The 18,440-nt window shown below is 40.2% G+C and overlaps 2 protein-coding genes across 8 annotated transcripts in view; one reads left to right on the forward strand and one right to left on the reverse strand.

Moving 5' to 3' along the window:
* Window positions 1–18,440, forward strand: part of LOC141265445 (uncharacterized) — a 124,302-nt gene that overhangs the window by 40,781 nt on the left and 65,081 nt on the right. For 6 of the 7 annotated variants that reach the window (XM_073678564.1, XM_073678565.1, XM_073678562.1 and 3 more), the window contains 6 exons: window positions 1,439–1,564; window positions 9,619–9,658; window positions 11,990–12,023; window positions 12,946–12,967; window positions 15,067–15,111; window positions 17,119–17,163. In XM_073678564.1, the coding sequence (XP_073534665.1) occupies window positions 1,439–1,564; window positions 9,619–9,658; window positions 11,990–12,023; window positions 12,946–12,967; window positions 15,067–15,111; window positions 17,119–17,163 (312 nt within the window). The remainder of the gene's footprint in view (window positions 1–1,438; window positions 1,565–9,618; window positions 9,659–11,989; window positions 12,024–12,945; window positions 12,968–15,066; window positions 15,112–17,118; window positions 17,164–18,440) is intronic. The other variant, XM_073678563.1, reaches the window with a different exon arrangement.
* On the reverse strand, window positions 15,504–18,368 carry LOC141265446 (uncharacterized). Its single transcript, XM_073678569.1, has 3 exons — window positions 18,130–18,368; window positions 17,799–18,013; window positions 15,504–17,397 (listed from the first exon to the last, which is right to left on the reverse strand). Exons 2-3 carry the CDS (start codon window positions 17,992–17,994, stop codon window positions 16,694–16,696), a joined length of 900 nt encoding a protein of 299 aa, XP_073534670.1. The 5' UTR covers window positions 17,995–18,013; window positions 18,130–18,368; the 3' UTR covers window positions 15,504–16,693.

An 18,440-nucleotide genomic window follows, 5' to 3' on the forward strand; every position in this document is an offset into this window, starting at 1 on the left:
TGACTCTGTTTCAGGGTGGGGACAGAGGCTGCTGCAGTGACCTTAACCTCTGCCCACTGATGTCTTGCTTGAGAATCCGCAGTGCATGCTGGGATACTCAAATAAAATGTAATAAAACTGAAAGTTGGTTTAAAATAAGGCTGGAGTCACACAAGCGGATGTTCATAATCTGGGCCGACTATGCAAATGACATTCTGCCCAAACTATGTCAGATTTTGACCTGAGTGTCAGTGCACTGTTCTGATGCTCTCCTATGAGAGAATCGCAGCAGAGGTGCGACGGAGAAAGTCCATTTTTCCATTGCCGGCATCTGCGGTAATCACACTGCACTTGGATGACATTCGAGTGCAGTTTGATGTTTCGCTTGCATCAATAGACTTGTATGGGTGCATGCAATCTGATTGTCAGATGCACTCGCGGTGTGCTGTGATAGTTTTCTCATGCCGAATAGGCATAAGAAATTAATTGCAGATCTGAGGTGCTCCATAGAATAACACACAGACCAAATTGTATGCAATGTTTTTACAAAGAAGTGAAGCGGTTAAAAGAATTGACCAGTCCATTCTTCAGGCGGCTTCTTGCTGGAGGACGCCCAAAATTTTTTCACAATGTCAAAAAAAAAAAAAAACATACCATAAAAGACTCTTCAGCACAAAAGATGCCAATGTGTCAGACAGTCTTCCTCTGACAAAACTCAGTGGTTACGCTAGCGTATAAAAGACGTTGTGTGCACATACCCTTAAAGTCTGTCCAAAGAGAGCCCGTCGCTGAGAGATCAAATTACAATCAGGCCTAAATGACTAGTACTAAATACACCAGTAGTGTTGGCTGTCACATTATGACGAATCCTTAGTTTTGGCTATAACGTTATCAGTGGAGGTCTGGCCTCTTGCAGTCCTGCTTTAAGGCTGCGTGCCCACTATGCGTTTTACAAGCTTTTTTGCTGCGGAATTTCCGCAGCGTAAACGCTTTAAAAACGCTTGGTAATCCGTGCTCCATGATCCCCAATGAAAATCTGTTCTGTGCCCATGCTGCGGAATTTTCCGCAGCGGATTTTCCTTGCCGAAAAATCCGCAGTATGTCCATTATTTGTGCGTTTCTGCATGCGGATTTGAGGTGCCAATGCATTTGAAAAACTCAAGTCAAATCTGCATGCAAAAACACTGCAAAAATGCGTGTAAAATCCGCAAGTGTTTTTGACTGCCAAGGACATGCAGAAACGCTGCGGAAATTTTCTGCTTAATTTCTGCATCGTGGGCACATAGCCTAATGAGCACTGTACTAGTGTTCGTTCATTTTTTTAGATCGTAGGGAGTCCCAGTAGTCAGACCAACTTGATCAGTAAGTGATTCATGACATATAGCAAAAAAAAGTACATTTTTCTTTTGTTTTAAGAAAGTTTTAGTTTTTAACCTGTGTATTTGTTTTATACTTTCAGAGCTGTGCATACAAGCACCTATTTCCATTATATCCAAAAAGACGAATGTCTTTTTATGACAGATGTTGGGCTGTAAGAGAACATGCTATTAATGTGGAGATAGAAGAGCGGGCCATCTCTGTAATTGTAAGTTATTTATCTTTAATAGCAATTGAAGGTAACAAATATTTGATTCCAATTTTTCCGTTATGTTTTCAATGCATGTATGGGTATATTTGTCGGTCTTAATTTGACAGTGTATTCTATATTTAAAAACTTTAATCCAACTCCACTTTTTTCCCCTCCATATTCATTTACTATGTGGTTTGCCATGGTAACTTGAGTTGCTGCTATTTGTAATTTTAAGTGCAAAACCATTTTTTTTTTATAAAGGTATTTTGTAAAAAATCACTGCATCACAGCCTCCTAGATGCTGTCTCTGCCTGTGCCCGTTAGGTCTGCCCTCTTAATACCCTTAAGGGCCATTGTTAGGACTCCCCCTGCCATAGCATTGGCACAGCTGATGGAGGGGGAAAACTATGGATAACAATAAGAGTTCTAACTTTAAGTGCCAGAAAGTACATGAAATATGGCAGGTGTTTCTAGATTTGAGTTGGTGGGATTAGACCCAGTGCGACATGGGAACATAATCAGTAGTGATTTATTGGGTATATGGTGGATTCATGGGGAGAAAATCCGTACGAGGATAATACAGTAGGTTGTGAATGTGAGTAAGGCCGGGTTCACACAAACTTATTTCATTGTGCGTATATGGACGGCAATACACGGGCTGAATTTGGGCCTCCCAACCAGAACTTGTGTGTCTGAGGCTATGACTTCTGGTCAGCCTGGGCATGTCAATATACAGAATACCTAAAACTTGTATTCTTGGTCAGCCAGGGAAAGTTACCACAAGTGTCACATGGAGTCTTGTAACAAAGTGTTCAAAGCTGAGGGTTATTATGATATATAAAGGTTGGTATTATTTTCCAAATCAAGTTGGAGTAATATGTTAAAGCGATCCTCCACCTCAAACATTCTCAATAAATGTATAATTTAAACTCCTGGTGCCTTTTTAATCTGTGTTTTTCTCTGGACTCCCAGCTCTCTTGTCCTTGTCTGTACTTTTTGCATAGTGTGCTCTGCAAGTCTGAGACTCTCCCCGTGCAGAGGGGAATATCTTGCACTACCAGAAAACTGAGTGCATCGTTTAGCCTGAAATACTTCCCACTATGGAGCAGCCAAGGAGGAGTTTTCTCAAACTTTGATATCATAATGTGAATAGAGAATGTCTTTATGCATTTTACATGAAGGAAATCAGAGGAACGGAACCAGAAATTAGAACGTTTTTTTCATAAATTAATTGTGCATTTATTGCGAAGTTATAGTAATCTAGAGAAAGGAAACCAAGTAAAATAATAACTTTGAGGGGCTACAGTTTATTTCCTGAAGTATAATGTGAACATGAACGAACCGCTGCTGTCAGTACATTGACTCTTTAGGGACAGACCCTATGAAGAACAATGCAATCTGATAGAAAATAAGCAGGTATGAAGGTGCACTTGAATGTTTGTTTGGCTATGCCATGAAGCACCAAGCACCATTACTTGGTTTGAGTATTCGTTCTGTGCTGATAGTCCCTTTACCAACCACTGATGGGCCTCACATCATGCTACAAGGTGAATGGAGCAGACTCGGGAGCTGAAACCTCTTTATAGATGCAGATGCTGGCTGTTTTAACGAGCTGGCATCTGTCTCTTGAGCCTATGTGCCCACAATGCAGAAATGCTGCATATTTTTTACGCTTCTCCCTGGCAGGAAAAAACGCATGCGGATTTTTCCTGCGTTTTTCCCAAGCGTCTTTGCATGCATTTCTGCATGCGGGTTATCAAGCGCTTTTCCAAGCTATTTTAGCATCACTTGGAAAAGTGCTTGACAACTTGTTCACACTATATAAATCCATGCAACCGGCATGGATTTATAGTAGTGTGACCAAGTTAGTTAAAAAAAAAAAGAATAAAATGGTAAAAAATAAAAAGTTTATACTCACCTGCCGGTGTCCTCCCGGTGTTCTCTCTGCCACGTCCGGTGTGTTGGGCGGCTCGCGGTGGTGTGAAGGACCTGCGGTGACGTCATTGAGCCATGTGATGGGTCACATGACTCGGTGACGTCATGGCAGGTCCTTCACAACAGCGGGAGCATTGCAAGAGAGCGGATGCGGCAGAGATAGCACCGGGAGGACATCAGAAGGTGAGTATAAACTTTATTTTTTATTTTAAATTCTTTTTTTTACAGGTTCTTTGGTACCCAGGTCTGGATGAGAGTCTTCTCTTCTCCAGACTTGGGTACCATCCGCACATTGAATCGCATATTATCCGCTTGTACAAATGTACTGACACGGATTATATGCGTCTCAATGCAAGTCAATGGCGGCGATTATGCTGCGTGTCCGCAAAATTAATGGACATGCTGCGGATTTTTGAGTGCAGCATGGGCATAGACATTGCGGCTTGTCATTGAGGACCATGGGGGGCGGATTACCAAGCGTTTTTGAAGCGTTTACTCTGCGGAAATTCCGCAGCATATATGCTTGTAAAACGCTACGTGGGCACATACCCTAACAGCAGCCGCTTGAGCGAGTTCTGATTGCTGTAGTTAACCATTTATCCAATCACTAACGGCACCATTTAAATAGCCAATGGGTTACCATGGCAGTGGGGGGCCTGCTATCTTTGTTTTCCTGTGCAGCTTAGCCAGAGGAAAGGCTTCATAGGAGAACCAAAATTACACTCTATTTTGCAATACAAATTAGTATTTCAATATATAGTATAAGAATTCAAATGATTGTTCAAGCCCCCTAGGGAGATTAAAGTGTAAAATGCAAATGTATGGAAAAAAAACTAAACAAACCCATTTTCCCTCATTTTTAAAGAAAAAAAAGAAACCAAAACTAAAGATAATAAATGATCATCATGTCCGTAAAAGTTTGAACAGAAAACAAAATTAAATCATACGTTAAATGTTGAAAAAGGAAAACACAATTGCTATTTTTTGATCGCTGTGCTTTCCTGTATAAAAAAAAAAGAAAAAAGAAAAAGAAAATGCAATAAAAAGTGATCAAAATGTCGTATATAGGCCAAAATGGTGTCAAAAAGTACAGCTGGCTCTGTGGAAAAAAAGCTAGTCCCTACTGTAATTATACTGAACTGGAGAATCGTATCACACAGTTAATTCTGTAAAAACCAAACCCAAAAAACAATAGAACGGCGTGATTTTACCTTTGGGTTATTTTGTTTTGTTTTTTTGATTCGATCTTTGTTTTCCCTGTCCTCGCAGACTTTTGCTGCATTTCCCTTTCCCCACACTGTGGAAATCTATATACAACCTCCTTCCTCTCTTGCTACTTTAAAGGCTATGTGCCCACGTTGCGGAAATGAAGCATATTTTTTACGCTTCTCCCTGGTGGGAAAATCGCATGCGGATTTTACATGCGGTTTTCCCGCCAGGTAGAAGCGTTTGTGAGGCGTCTTTGCAGCGTTTTTGCATACATTTCCGCATGCGGGTTATCAAGCACTTCTCCAAGTGATTTAAGCATCACTTGGAAAAGTGCTTGACAACTTGTTCACACTATATAAATCCATGCAACCGGCATGGATTTATAGAGTGTGACCAAGTAAGAGTTAAAAAAAAAGAATCAGAATGGTAAAAACTAAAAAAATAAAGTTTATACTCGCCTACCGATGCATTCTCTGCCCCCTCCGGAGTCTTGAGCGGCTCACGCTGTTGTGTGCAGGACCTTCGGTGACGTCACTGAGTCATGAGATGGGTCACATGACTCAATGACGTGGCAGGTCCTTCACACATCAGCGCGACGGAGGGAAAACATCAGAAGATAAGTATAAACTTTATTTTATTCTTTTTTTTACAGGTTCTTTGGTACCCAGGTCTGGATGAGAGTCTCCTCTCCTCCAGACTTGGGTACCATCCGCACATTGATTCCGCATGCGGAAACGCAAAATTAATGAACATGCTGCGGATTTTTGACCGCAGCATATACGCTGCGGAAAAATCCGCAGCATGGGCATTGACATTGCGGAATGCCATTGGGGATCATGGGGTGCGGATAAACATGCGTTTTACAAGCGTTTACGCTGTGGAAATTCCGCAGCATATACACTTGTAATACGCAACGTGGGCACGCAGCCTAAGGCCTTATTCATATGCTTTCTTCATCAAGTGTGAAAACAAGTTTGTTTTTTTTAAATTTCCCTCGGCTGAATTTGAGCACTGCACAGTTTCTGAAAATCTTTAACATGTCCATTCTTGCAATATTTTTTCATACATAGAGTGCAAAAAAACACAGAATAATGTTTGTGCTGTGTTTTTGGTGACTAAAGCTAACTTTATTAGCATATAGACTGTGGGCCAGGGGTGGGGAACCTCAAGCATATAACCTTTTCTCCAGCACCCGGGCACCACAGTGCTTGGGCCTGCGGCTTTGTTTTGATGGCCACCAACCTTTTAATCTCTTCTTGCTCTGTGAGCACATTAACGCACTCACTACTGAACGCCGAGACGCGTGCAATGAAAGATTACGTCCTGACACCAAGTGCCTGCATCAGGACGTACTCTGTGGGCAGAATTAGCGCACAGTTTGTACGGTTCCTGAAGGATGGCTTACAAATCCATTTGGCTCTTGGTAGAACGAAGGCTCCCCACCCCTGCTGTAGACAAATTACACACATAATTCACCTGAAAAATTTATATGCAGTGTTTTGGCTAGAAAAAACACCATATGTGAGCATAGCCTAACACTGAGAAGGGAGGATGAGCGCAAGGGGAGAAGTCAAACAAGGATCAGCCCTAACTGATTTGTGTCCTTTTTGCATATCTCTTGACTAGATAAGTACTTGGATGCTGTGCTGCAGCAAAATGACAGAAACCTTTAGTGAAGACTTGCTTATTTTTGCATTTAGGAAGCAAACAACAAACAAAATTTGTGCAAGGGTATACTTAGCCTTTTAAAAGCACCACTCCAGCCTTTATTATTTTACTGCTGGAGTGGTGTCACCAATGAAAGTTCCCTGCCCCTAGTAATATACTTCGCAGCCACTGTTGTCCTCTGTTATCGGTGCCACTCTGGTCAGCTCCTGCAGATTGTGACCTGCCGGATCTCTCCAGTGTTTGCTGGGTGAGCCGGAGGTCACTACTCAATGTAAGTCTGAGAGCCAGAAGAAGGTTCTCCTTCACTGACTTATATTGAAAGCTTGTGACAGTTACCTCTGACTTCCGTTCAGTCAGAAGTTGCAGTCACAAGATTACTGATTGGGACTGGAACAACACTGGGAATAGCTGAAGATAGCGGCTGGCAAGTATAATACTATGAGCAGTAGCGTCACCACTCAAGCACTGAAATAAAGAGTGTGTGTTTTTTTTTTTTTTTGTTTTGTTTTTTAAGGCTTAAACCATGCCCACAAGTTCCACTGATCAAGAATTTGCAGATGAAGGCACATCCTCTTTGGGTGTTTGAGACCAAATAATTCCTTTGGAGCTGAATCTCTTGAATCTTGGGTGGATATGCCTAGCACCTGCATACAGTGAGAGTTTTGTTCTTTATGGCCTTTACCCATCAGTGGTAATGGCATGGGTTGTTTCAGTTTGAGGCCATGAGTTGTGGAGATTTAATCCAGTAAAGTGCTTACAAAATTCCTAGGAGGCAGAAGTTAATACTCCACAAGTTTTAAATAGAAGTTTTTGTCTAGGAGAATATTTGTGGCAACTTTTTCGGCAGAGAGTCTGAGAACAATAGAAAATGATGTTACTACTTCTGCTGTCATGGATTTACCATACTTAGTTTTTGATAATTGTTGGTAATTTGAGCCAAGCCTGCATTGATTTGAGGCATAAGAAAAGACTCCAAAAGCAGAAAATCCACGGCATTCATGGAATAAACTGCTTTTATTCCATCTGTGATACATGAGTTTCCAGAAGGCGTATGACGTGAAATGGCCATAGGCTCGTTTTAGCACTCGCATGTACCGCTGATAGAATAAAAGCAGTTCATTCCATGTGTTGGTGAGTGCTGTGGAATTTCTGCTCTTTGCTACATTATATCTAAACTTTGTATATACCATTGAGCACCACCTGATGGAATGACTGATCCGTTTTGTATGGCGATTATTGGGAGGAGTGCTATTGTTGGATGAAGCAGTGCCGATCTATTTCCTCTATTCCTATAAGAAAAGAATCAACTACTTGTTCAGAAGTAACCAAGAAAGTAGCAAACAAATTGGGTGAGTCCCAACGCATGTTTTAAATAACCAGGGGAAGAGATTTTGATAACATTAAGTCGTCATATTGAAAAATGTCAATTTTGTTTCACGAAAATGTTGCTTTCCCAGGACGTTCCTTATGACAGCACGACAGGAGGTAGTCCTTCTCATCCTCTAGTGCAGTGCTGGCGAACCTATGGCACGCGTGCCAGAGGGGGCACGCAGAGCCCTCCCGGTGGGCACACGTGCCATCGCCGCAGCAGTAGCGCTCCTGGACCTTGTCCGGCAAGTGAGTACTCTGAGTCCGCCGATGCCAGCCCCTACTTCAGCTAGATGTGTGTTCTCTGTCTCGCTACTTGAGTTTCCATTGGGTACTCTGGTATGCACCATGTATTGTAGTTGCTCGAGTCCCCGTCCCGCATGTTTCTTTTGGGTGTCTAACAACCGTGAAACGTGGGGATTGCTCGTGTATGGCAGGCAATCCCCGCAAGTGGTTTTTTTGGCTGTATAACCGCTGCAAAACATGGGGCGGAGACTCGAGCATGTCACTCGAGCACACGCGATACTCAGTGCATACTCGAGCACCCGATGCAAACTCAAGTAGCGAGCACTTGTGCTCAACACTAGTCGCCATATCGTCATCATGTTTTTTTTTCTTTACTTTTGAAAAAATAACAACCCTAACTCTAGAGTTTATTTTTTACACCTTTCCTCGTGTGGTATAAGTGATTAGACTACTTTATTCTTCGGGTCGGTGCGATTACAGCGATACCAGATTCATATTGAGTTTTTATGTTTGGCAGCTGTCACACACTAGTCTTGGCAAAAAATAGCATCTTTTAGTGTTTGCAATCGTTTTTCCATATTTCGGCTGACAGTCATGTAACGGCTTGTTTTTTGCGGGACAATTGATGTTTTTATTGGTACCATTGTTATTTACATTCATCTTTTTGATCGCGTTTTATTCCATTTTTTGTTTGGCGGTATGATAAAGTATCGTTTTTTGCTTTAGTGTTTTTTTTTTTTTTTTTTTTTTACAGTGTTCTCTAAAGGGGTTAACTTGTGGGACAGTTTTATAGGTCAGGTCGTTCCGGACGTGGCTTTACCACATGTGTACTTTTTATTTATATTTTTTTCATAATATTTATTTATGGGTACAGTGTATGTATGTATGTATATATATATACTTTGTCCCGCTATGGGACTTTCATTTTTTGCAGGCTGATCACTTGTATAGCATAGAGATGCAACAGCAGCATGTCTATGCTATGCAGGTTGTCAGCCGTGCAGACACAAGTTACTTTGATCGTGTACTGCGCATGATCAAAGTAACTTCCTGGTGACCCGGATGTCGTCATGACGACATTGGGTCACTGTGGCAACGATCGGGACCCTGCACACACAGCGCGGTGTCCCGATTCAAGGTAAGGGGGGTGCATTTCGGGGTGTTAATGTGCCGTGAGCAATAGGGGAACGCTCCTGGCACATAGTACCGGGTGTCAGCTGTGAGAATCAGCTGACACCCAGCAGTGATCCCCCACACAGCTTCTGTTTGGCGCTCGGTCACATTGTGCATAATAGTACTTACCTGATTCATAAGGCCCTGGACACAGGGACGTATTATTACTGAAAAAGTCAGTAAGGGGTTAAATATACTTTCAATTGGATTCAGATATCCGTTCAGTAGTGGACAGCCCCTTTAATATGGAACTGTTCTGCCATTAGTTTATTTGGAGAGCAACCGCAACACTAGTGATATTGTTTGTTGATTAGTCCTCTTAAAGTCCATCTGGATTTTTAGCCTACAGATCAGGTACAATGGTCTACATGAGGTTAGCTAGGTAAAATGTAATTTCTTATGCCATAGATTTTTTACTTTGTAATAAGACTGGTTTTACATGTCCTCAATTTCCCCTTTCTCTTTAATAGGACTCAAAGAGCTGCAACTCACGAATTGGTGTTAAGAATGGTATGTAACTAAAATGATGTTGCAGTAAACTTCCATTTTTATTTTTCTTCTGCAATTTTGAGGAGTGACTTTGTTTGATCTACTGGTGTTTTCCAAATGGTTGCATTTGTTTGTCATTTCTGCGAGTTATATGGTGCCTATCTTTTATGAACGGCTAAATATTCGGATACGATTGCGGTTTTATAAATACACCTTATGGTATCTTGTTGCGATGATAAAGATTTTAAATACATTAATAATTCTTAAATATGCAGCTTTTTTGTGCCTTGAGGTTGGTTGTATGACACCTAGCACCCCTACAAATCAGCAGAAATGTGCTCTGGGAGAGGTTGTGTGTAAGCAATTTAAGGAGCTGAACACCCATTTCTGAACTTTGTGGTGGCCGATGCCTAGTGCTATAGATATCCCATTCATTAAACAGCATACACAGCAGAGGTCACTACATACACAGCTTTGTCATTCCTTTCTGTCCTTTCTTACTTCTGTCGGCTGCCACAGCTGATTTTAGCTTATCGGTAGGGAATGCCAGGTGTCTCGCTCCAATTATCTCCTATTGATGACCTATACCATGGATAGATAGGTCATCAATATGTTAGTCATTTACAACCCATTTGATTCCTAAATATTTAAATGTATACCCACGTGCTTGTCGTCGTAAACCTACCTCCTGTGAACGCCGGCTCTTGGCCAGTGTTCATAGAAGATTGTGATTTCTGCTAGAAATGGCTGTGCTGAAGCACAGTTATGTGTAGCACAAGCGATCAGACGATTGCAAGTCAAGTCTCCTAAGGGGACTATTGAAGTCAGTGAAAAAAAGTTTTTAAAAACATGAAGAAAAAAAAATGCAAGTTCCAATCAACTACTTTTGCACCATTGAAAATAAAATGATACACATTTGCTATCGCTGCCCCAGATCACGAAAAATAAAAACTCTACGGGTTTTGGAAAAATGGTGACACCAGCAATTTTTTTTTTTTCTTCAAACTATGGAATTTTTTTATTTTCACCACTAAAATAAAATAAAACCTACACATTTTTGGTATCTGCATACTCGTGCTGACCTAGGGAATCATATTGCCAGGTCACTTTTAGTATATAGTGAACACGGTAAATAATGGTACAAAGAAAAATTTTAAATTCTGGAATTACACTTTTTTTGCAATTTCACTGCACTTGGATTTTTTTTCTCTTTTTCAGTACACTATATGGTAAAATCAATGGTGTCATTCAAAAGTACAACTCGTCCCGCAAAAAAAACAAGTTATATTTACTGTAAAATAAAAATGGCTCTTGGACGAAGAGGAGGAAAAATCGAAAGAGCAAAAAAGAAAAATCGCAAGGTCATAAAGGCGTTAAAGCCGTGATGTCAAGCTCAAATACACAGAAGGCCAAAAGTAAATTCTTTAGACCGTCTTGGGCCAACCTTGATATTTATTAAAAATATGTCTACAACTGAAGTTTTTCCTTATGAAATATAATGAACTTTTTCATATGGAAATAAATTTACTTTTTGTCAGACAATCCCTTTTGTTTTAATTAATTAGATTTTAGAATAAAATATTGGAATGTTATGTAAGGGCAGTAAAAATCATATGGCCTAATTTAAATTAGCAATAAATGCTAAAAAACCTTGAATAATACAGATAATAAAGTATGATGCAAAGAAATGTTCCCCCAAACACAGTATGATACCCCCACAGTGAATTCCTCCACAGTACTCCCCACACGCACGGTATGATTCTCCAGCTGTAATCCCCCACAGCCCCTGTATAATAGCCCAAAAAGTGCTCCATACAGTAGAACGGGCCATGCATTGCCTTCAATACAGTAGAAGGACCCCACTCAGTGCTCCATACAGCGTAGAAGGGCCCCCACATTAAAAAAAAGCAAAAAAAACTCTTCTTCCCCCGCTGCTCCGGTGTCTTCAGATCCTCTGCACCTCTCAATACAGAGGGTGCACTGTAATAACGTCATCATGCCCGCTGCTCTGAGATGTCAGACTTAGGCCATGGCACCACTATTAGTATTTGGGCAGTACTTTTTCTCAGGAGTGGGTGATAAATACAGAATTGGTGACTTGTTTCTATTATACCTTTTCTCTGATTGATTGTTCCTCACCTAACTTTAGCTCCCACTCCTGAGAAAAAATACTGACTGAATACTGACCAAATACTGATAGTGGGGCCGTGGCCTTAGAGTGGGAATTGTGGGAAAGGGAGCGTCAGCCAAATATACTCGGAGGACCTGCCCGACATTTCGGGCCAGAGTTTGTCATATGTGGGTTAAAGCCTAGATTTGTTTGTCTCTCTCACTGCTTTTTCTTTTTCTTAGATTTCTGGAAATATAATCTTAAAAGGCAAGAAAAGTAAGTTTGGTTACTAAAATCTATATGTATGTGTGTGTTTTACTTTACTAAAATCCACGCTTTGCTCTAAACTGAACTGTTCAGGAAAATATGCAACTAAATCACTAATTGCTAACAATTAAAGTTTTTAAATAAAGGTTGATTAAAAAAGGCTGCATATGAATGTGTTTTCACGTTGTCTTCAAATTTCAGTCAATTTGTGCAGCCTCGTCCATGCCCCCCCACCCCCTCGCTCTGCCATCCGGTGCCTCTTCTTGGCGATATAAGTTACTCCACATTGTGGGGAGGCGTTGCACCCTGCCAGTACTTTACTAGCAGGACTTCCTTTCCTATACTTCCCATAATCCATTGTGGTATCTTCTGGAGTGTTCACAATGCTTCACCAATTATCAGCAAGCTATTCTCCATGGAATGTCCTCTCCCCATGTTGTGCTGATTTAACATGACACAAAGCCGAGGGAGCAGGCATTCTCCTGGCTGATAAGATGAGTGCTCTAACACCCTCTCCTTTGCTGTGTGGGTCACATGCTGCAATGACTAGAGACGGACTTGGTAGTGAACCACAAACTAGTGCGAAACCTGGTAGCAAAGCTTCTCCTATCTACAATATTAAAAACTGACAGCGCATTGATTGCACACAGATTTTTTTTATTTTTATCAAACTGTTTTGTATGATTGTTTGAAAAAAATAAACAATAATTCACAGTACTGATTTCTTCAGTCTTTCTAGCGACGTTGCTATAGTTTTTGCTTATAGACTGCTCGGTGATATCTGACCTTCGCAGTCACTGTGCCATGGTCATATTTGGGCTTTCTTTGGAACAGCACTGGATTGATTGATGCCAGATTGATGACTTTGACCTTGCGCAACTCTTAACTATTGATTTCTGTTGTAATAGTCTTTTTTTTTTTTTTTGTGCAGATTGGATGAATATAAAAAAAAGGTATTTATATTTTTTTATTTTAATATTACTATACTGCTTTAATTTAAACCAAAGTATATGCATAATCATTAAATATAGCATATTAAATGGCATTGTAATAAATGACTTCTGTAGAGGTTTTATATTCTCCAAGTGGGAGATTGAAGGGATGCCTAATATAACACTTCAATGGTCGGCTAAGACTTGCGTTTGTAACAAGCTAACTTAAGAAATGAAATTATCTATCACTGTTAGATACGATGTATTCAAAAGGATATTTATTTTTTGTCCCAAAGCGGTGTATAATTTTAAATTCTTGTGTTTTTGTTTTTTTGTTTTTTTTTATCATATTTTTTTTTTGTTGATGGCACTGGGACAATGAAGGAACGGAGTCCGTGTTTAATTTTTATAATCCCAAAGGACCACTGAAGTACATCATAAATTTGTTCCCTTTTCCGCAATAATTACTTTTATTTATCAGAAATGTCTTATTTTTCTCACTTTCAACAGTGGCAGGGTTAGTAACAACAATTTGAATTGGCAGTGGCTGTTTTTACTTTTTTTTTTCCTAACTATTTTTCATTTCAAAAACTTTCGCTTGATTTGCTTCATATATAATGCTGTCTCTTCTCCGATCTTCTGTCAGTGAGTGATCAGAGGAGATGGTGTGAAAAGTGCTACTGACAAGAACTTGGGTCAGTGAGTGATCTTTTAACCCCTTGGTCAGTGAGTGATCTTTTAACCCCTTTCTGACGTGTGACCTAATAGTACGTCATGGTGACCTGGGCCGATTGGACCAATGACGTACTATTAGGTCATGGTCTTTAATGCGGTCCCAGGACCAATGTCACAGTGATCGCATTAAATTTCCGGCCCCATCTTTACTTCAGGGTAGATGGCACCGGCATCCCGGGGGGTGTCGCAGCCCCCCCGCCGCACCCTCGATTGCTGTGATTGGCTGTTCAGAATTGAACAGCCAATCTCAGCATTCTCACTGTTTCCGGCAATCAGATTGCCGGAAACAGTGATGTGCAGCCTAGGATCGGTGCTACTAAGAGCACTTACCTAGGCTGTTGCTAGGAGACCCCAACCCTGACCCCAAAGCGCTATGATCGGTGTGATTGCCTATCACATCGATCGTAGCGTGACTGCGCGGTGACCAACTTGTGACCTGATTGTCACCGCTCCATGACCCCCTGTAATGTCATGAAAGCCCCCAGACAGTTCTGATTGGCCCTCCAATCATAGTACCTGAATACAGGTGCCCGGTCGGTCACAGGGAGGTGTCACCTCAATTCCCCGCTTTCCCAGTCCATTCTATCAGTTTATAGGGTTAGATGGGTTTAGTGTAGTACAAGTTGACATATAAATTTATTATTCAGTAATTAAATAAATTAATATATATTTCGTAGTTATATTCTTAGAAGTAAAACAAAGCCGTTTAATTTTGTAATATATAAAATATATACATTTAAATAATTGATCTCAGAATAATCAATTTAGTAGTTACCGTATTTTTCGGTCTAGAAGACGCACACTTTTTTCCCAAAAAATTTGGGAGGAGAATGGGGGTGCGTCTAAGGCCATGTGCACACAATGTTTTTTCTGCTCGTATTTGTTACCAAACCTGATGCCAGCAAAGTGAATGAGAAACCTGAAGTGTCATGCACACGTTGAGCATTTTTTTGACTTGCCGATTTGATGCAGAAAATCTGTAGCATGTCAATTCTTTGTGCCTTTTTGGCAGCGGTTTTCAGCCATTGACTTTGTAGCAGGTCAAAAAATTGTGGAGATCAAAAAAATGATGAGAGAGAAAAGTTTTTTTTTTTTTCTAATTTGTTTTATTAACAATCAATGGCTAAAAAGTACGTATTGCATCAGAAAATAGTGTGATGTTGCAACTTGTCAAATAAAGAAATTTGTACAACAATAAAGCATATATAATTGACACAGAGACCGGTGTTTGTGATGATTTCACTTACATATACATTATAATTCTCAACACCAACACTAGTAAAAACTGTTTCTTTAAGGAATTGATGTCTATCAGTGTATTTCTGTATGTTTGTTAAAACTGCATGAATGCACATTAAATATATGTAAATATTTTGTTCTTTCAGTTGTCTGCAAGCGAAATACAGAAAAATAACATCTTAAAATACATGGTAAGTAGGCATTATGTAGCAAAAAATAAAAATTGTCTATTCACTTTTTTTTCTTTTGACCACTAAAAACCTTTTAAATTAAATTCCACTTTCCATAGATATTTTATATATTGAACATATTTTTTCACAGTGCAGGGGATGTAAATAACGATGTGGACTTTTTTTCTTTTTTCCTTCTTTTAATCCCTCCCTTTGAATTCATTGGAACATATGAATACAGTAGTAAAAATCTACTCCACGACCGCACAACGGAAGGTTGCCTCCCCATTTTAATTAGGGACCAGAAATAGAGGTTTAACACTAGGACTACTGGACTCGTGACCCCGCCTAGAACTACTGAAAGGAGTCATTTTGACTCCTTGCTTGTTTTCGTTTATTTTTAGAGTTTCATTTGTGGTTATTTATTAATAATTATATTTTTTGTAATGTATTATTATTGTGAGATCCAACAGTAATGCTTTTGATTGTTTTTTTTTCCTGCTTTTCTTATTTTTCTACAGAAAATAACAATAATTATAATAGACGTTTTTCAAACATTTTTTTTATTCAAGTGCACACATAAACAACAACTGAAGAACAAAAAGCAGAGAAAATGTAGGTGGAGGAGCATAAAAATGAAAATATGGCGCAGAATTCACCTTCTAAACATTTGGTGTTTCGCATTTTAGGCATTGCCTTTGATTTATGGCAGTACATTGCCCACACAAAGACTTACCACAAGTCTTACAATTTCCGACAGATCTATTTTTCTTGCACTTTTCTTTGATCTGGCAAAATTTTGTTTGAACCATCACTTCTGAGCATGTAGAAACTTGGGACGTGGAACCCTTTTCCCTATCTGTGACATAAGGACCACTCAACTCTCTCACAAGCGTTTGCAAAAATGCCTTGCGTGACATTTTTTGGTGGGTAATCTCCTTGAATATTATCCATGCATTTATACCCGCAAAGTCTAAGGCATTTTCAAATGCATGAACAGGCCATCTCCTTGTGCATGTTCGTGTGGTATATTTTCGTGCCATCTGATCCACTACATCTACTCCATATTTTGTTTCATTGTAAAACTTTACCGTTTCTGGAGTTTTTTTAGCGGAATCAGATGCAACAACAACATCTGGATGGACGGAACTCAAAATGACAACATTTTTGTTGGGCTTTCCTTGATATACTGTAAGTGTAAAATTGTCTTCATTTCTAAACACTTTAGTGTTGTACAATTCCTCTTTCATGGATTTTATTTCTTTAGGCACTTCTCGCCTTATCTTGTTCAGTGTTCCCACGATGGTTGTTCCTTTGCTTTTTAGCTGTTTAGCTAATTTTACTGAAGTAAAATAATTATCGGTTGTAACATTGCGACCTTTTTTCAAAAACGGGTCCAATAACTTCATTACCACATGGTCAGCTAAACGGTCCTCAGCACGGCGTGTGTCATCTTTGCCTAGATAAGGGAAGCCATTTGCCAGATATTTGCTCCTCTTATCAACAGCTAGCCAATATTTGTGGCCATATTTATCTGGTTTGGAAGGCATGTACTGCGTGAATGGACACCTAGTTTTGCTTGGGAAAAGTTGCTCATCCACCGTTATGTATGGGCCAGGTTTGTAACACGCAATACAATTTTCAATAAACCTGTCCCACACAGTAGAAAATAGAGCAAACTTGTCAGTTTGCAGTCTCTCCGAGTAGATTTCTCATCAAATCTGAGAAACCTCATAATTTCAACAAAGCGATCCCTAGACATTGTCGCTTTGCAAAACGGTATTCCCCAGTCATTACACCAAATACTGCTAATCGAGTGACGGTTCGTGCCAGATATTCCACGAGCATAGAATATCGCAATGAATGCATCTAGCTCCTCATCAGATAGAGTAAACTGTAAATTATTGTTCCTGCATGCTTCTGCAAGCGTACAGTTCTTTATATGTGTCAATATATATGAATCAAAAAATAAACGCCATGCGCTCAAAGGACTATCGATAATGATATTTCTTCTGGCGTATCCTGTAGGGCCAGGTGCTTCTCGAAGAATATTTTGGCTGTCACGCCTACCAGGCAAGTGTTCTCCAATTTCAACAGGTTTCCATTGAATACCATCCGCTGAAACTAGTATTCCTTCAGATTCGCCTTCTCTGGTGTTTGTTGTTGCATTACCTTCGCCGCCATCGTTATCTGTTGTTCTTTCATTTCTGGGACGTTTTGCTGATTTTTTCTGTCCACGACCAGGAGGATGGTCACGAGGCAACATAACTGCATGAGCCCGATCCCCAGTTGATGTGCTTGGAATATCTGTAAAAAAGTTGATGAATATTTAGAATTTTTGTTTTGTAAGGGTCTGTGCACACTGGCTGGATTAGCTGCGGAATATCCGACCGGATATTCTCACCACAATCCGGCCCGTACCTGCCCGCTCAGGTACAGAGAGGAGTTTCATACCTGAAGCTCCGCTCCGAACCCCGGGCTGGAGCCGCTGTCTGGGACGGAGCCGTGCTCGCGCGTAAGCAAGCGCTGCTCTGTCCCTGACAGCGGCTCCAGCCCGGGGTTTGGAGCGGAGCTTCAGGCATGAGCGGGCAGGTACGGCCTGTATTGCGGCAAGAATATACAGATGGCTATTCAGCCAGAATTCTGCTAGTGTGCACAGGCCCTAACTCAGTGTGTGGAAGAACAAATAAATACACATAACTACTTACCTTCTGGATTTGTTCCTTCTGAGTCTTCAGATTCACTTGATATGTTCTGAGGAATGAAATCTTCATCACTGTCAGAATCAAATACATGTTCCTGCAATTCGGATTCCGATTCATCCTCCGGTATGGATTGCAAAGTAGCCAGAATATCCTGAGGCTTTATCAAACGTCTTCTCTCCATATTCCTCACAAATTCCATAATTCTATATAGTTCCCTGCTGAAAAATAGAAATGAAATGAAAACTAAAAGAAATAATAACTGTTCTGCCACCTTCAAAAGTAGGTGGGCTGAATCAGTTGACAGACAGCTAAACTATTTCATAACAATTCATACCTGTATGAGTCTTCAGAGCTCGTATGTCTTCGTCTGTTCTCTTTGTCTCTTCAGCTGAACTGAAAGTAAAGTTACTATCCAGAATACTGTCTCCTGCTAGGACCTTAGAAAAACACCACCCTTCATTAGCATAAGATAAGAGCCTAGAGTAAACAAGCTATTTTGTTCAGCATTACACAGTAATACAAGCAGGTAAAACACAAGGAAAATGTGAAAAGTTGACATGTAAATTGAACTACATCTATATGAACATCAGGGTAAATAAGACAGAGTGAAAAAATTATGCACAAAACTTTATAGCAACATTTAGT

Source organism: Phyllobates terribilis, unplaced genomic scaffold, assembly GCF_046119375.1.
Source record: "Phyllobates terribilis strain yellow unplaced genomic scaffold, ASM4611937v1 Scaffold_4__5_contigs__length_816908805, whole genome shotgun sequence".
In the NCBI taxonomy this organism is placed as follows: Eukaryota; Metazoa; Chordata; class Amphibia; order Anura; family Dendrobatidae; genus Phyllobates; species Phyllobates terribilis.

Coding starts and splice junctions, on each gene's coding strand:
- LOC141265446 (XM_073678569.1), bottom strand. CDS start 17,994: ATGGAATTTGTGAGGAATATGGAGAGAAGACGTTTGATAAAGCCTCAG. Junction 17,398..17,798: donor AGAAGGAACAAATCCAGAAG/GTAAGTAGTTAT, acceptor ACTTTTTTACAG/ATATTCCAAGCACATCAACT.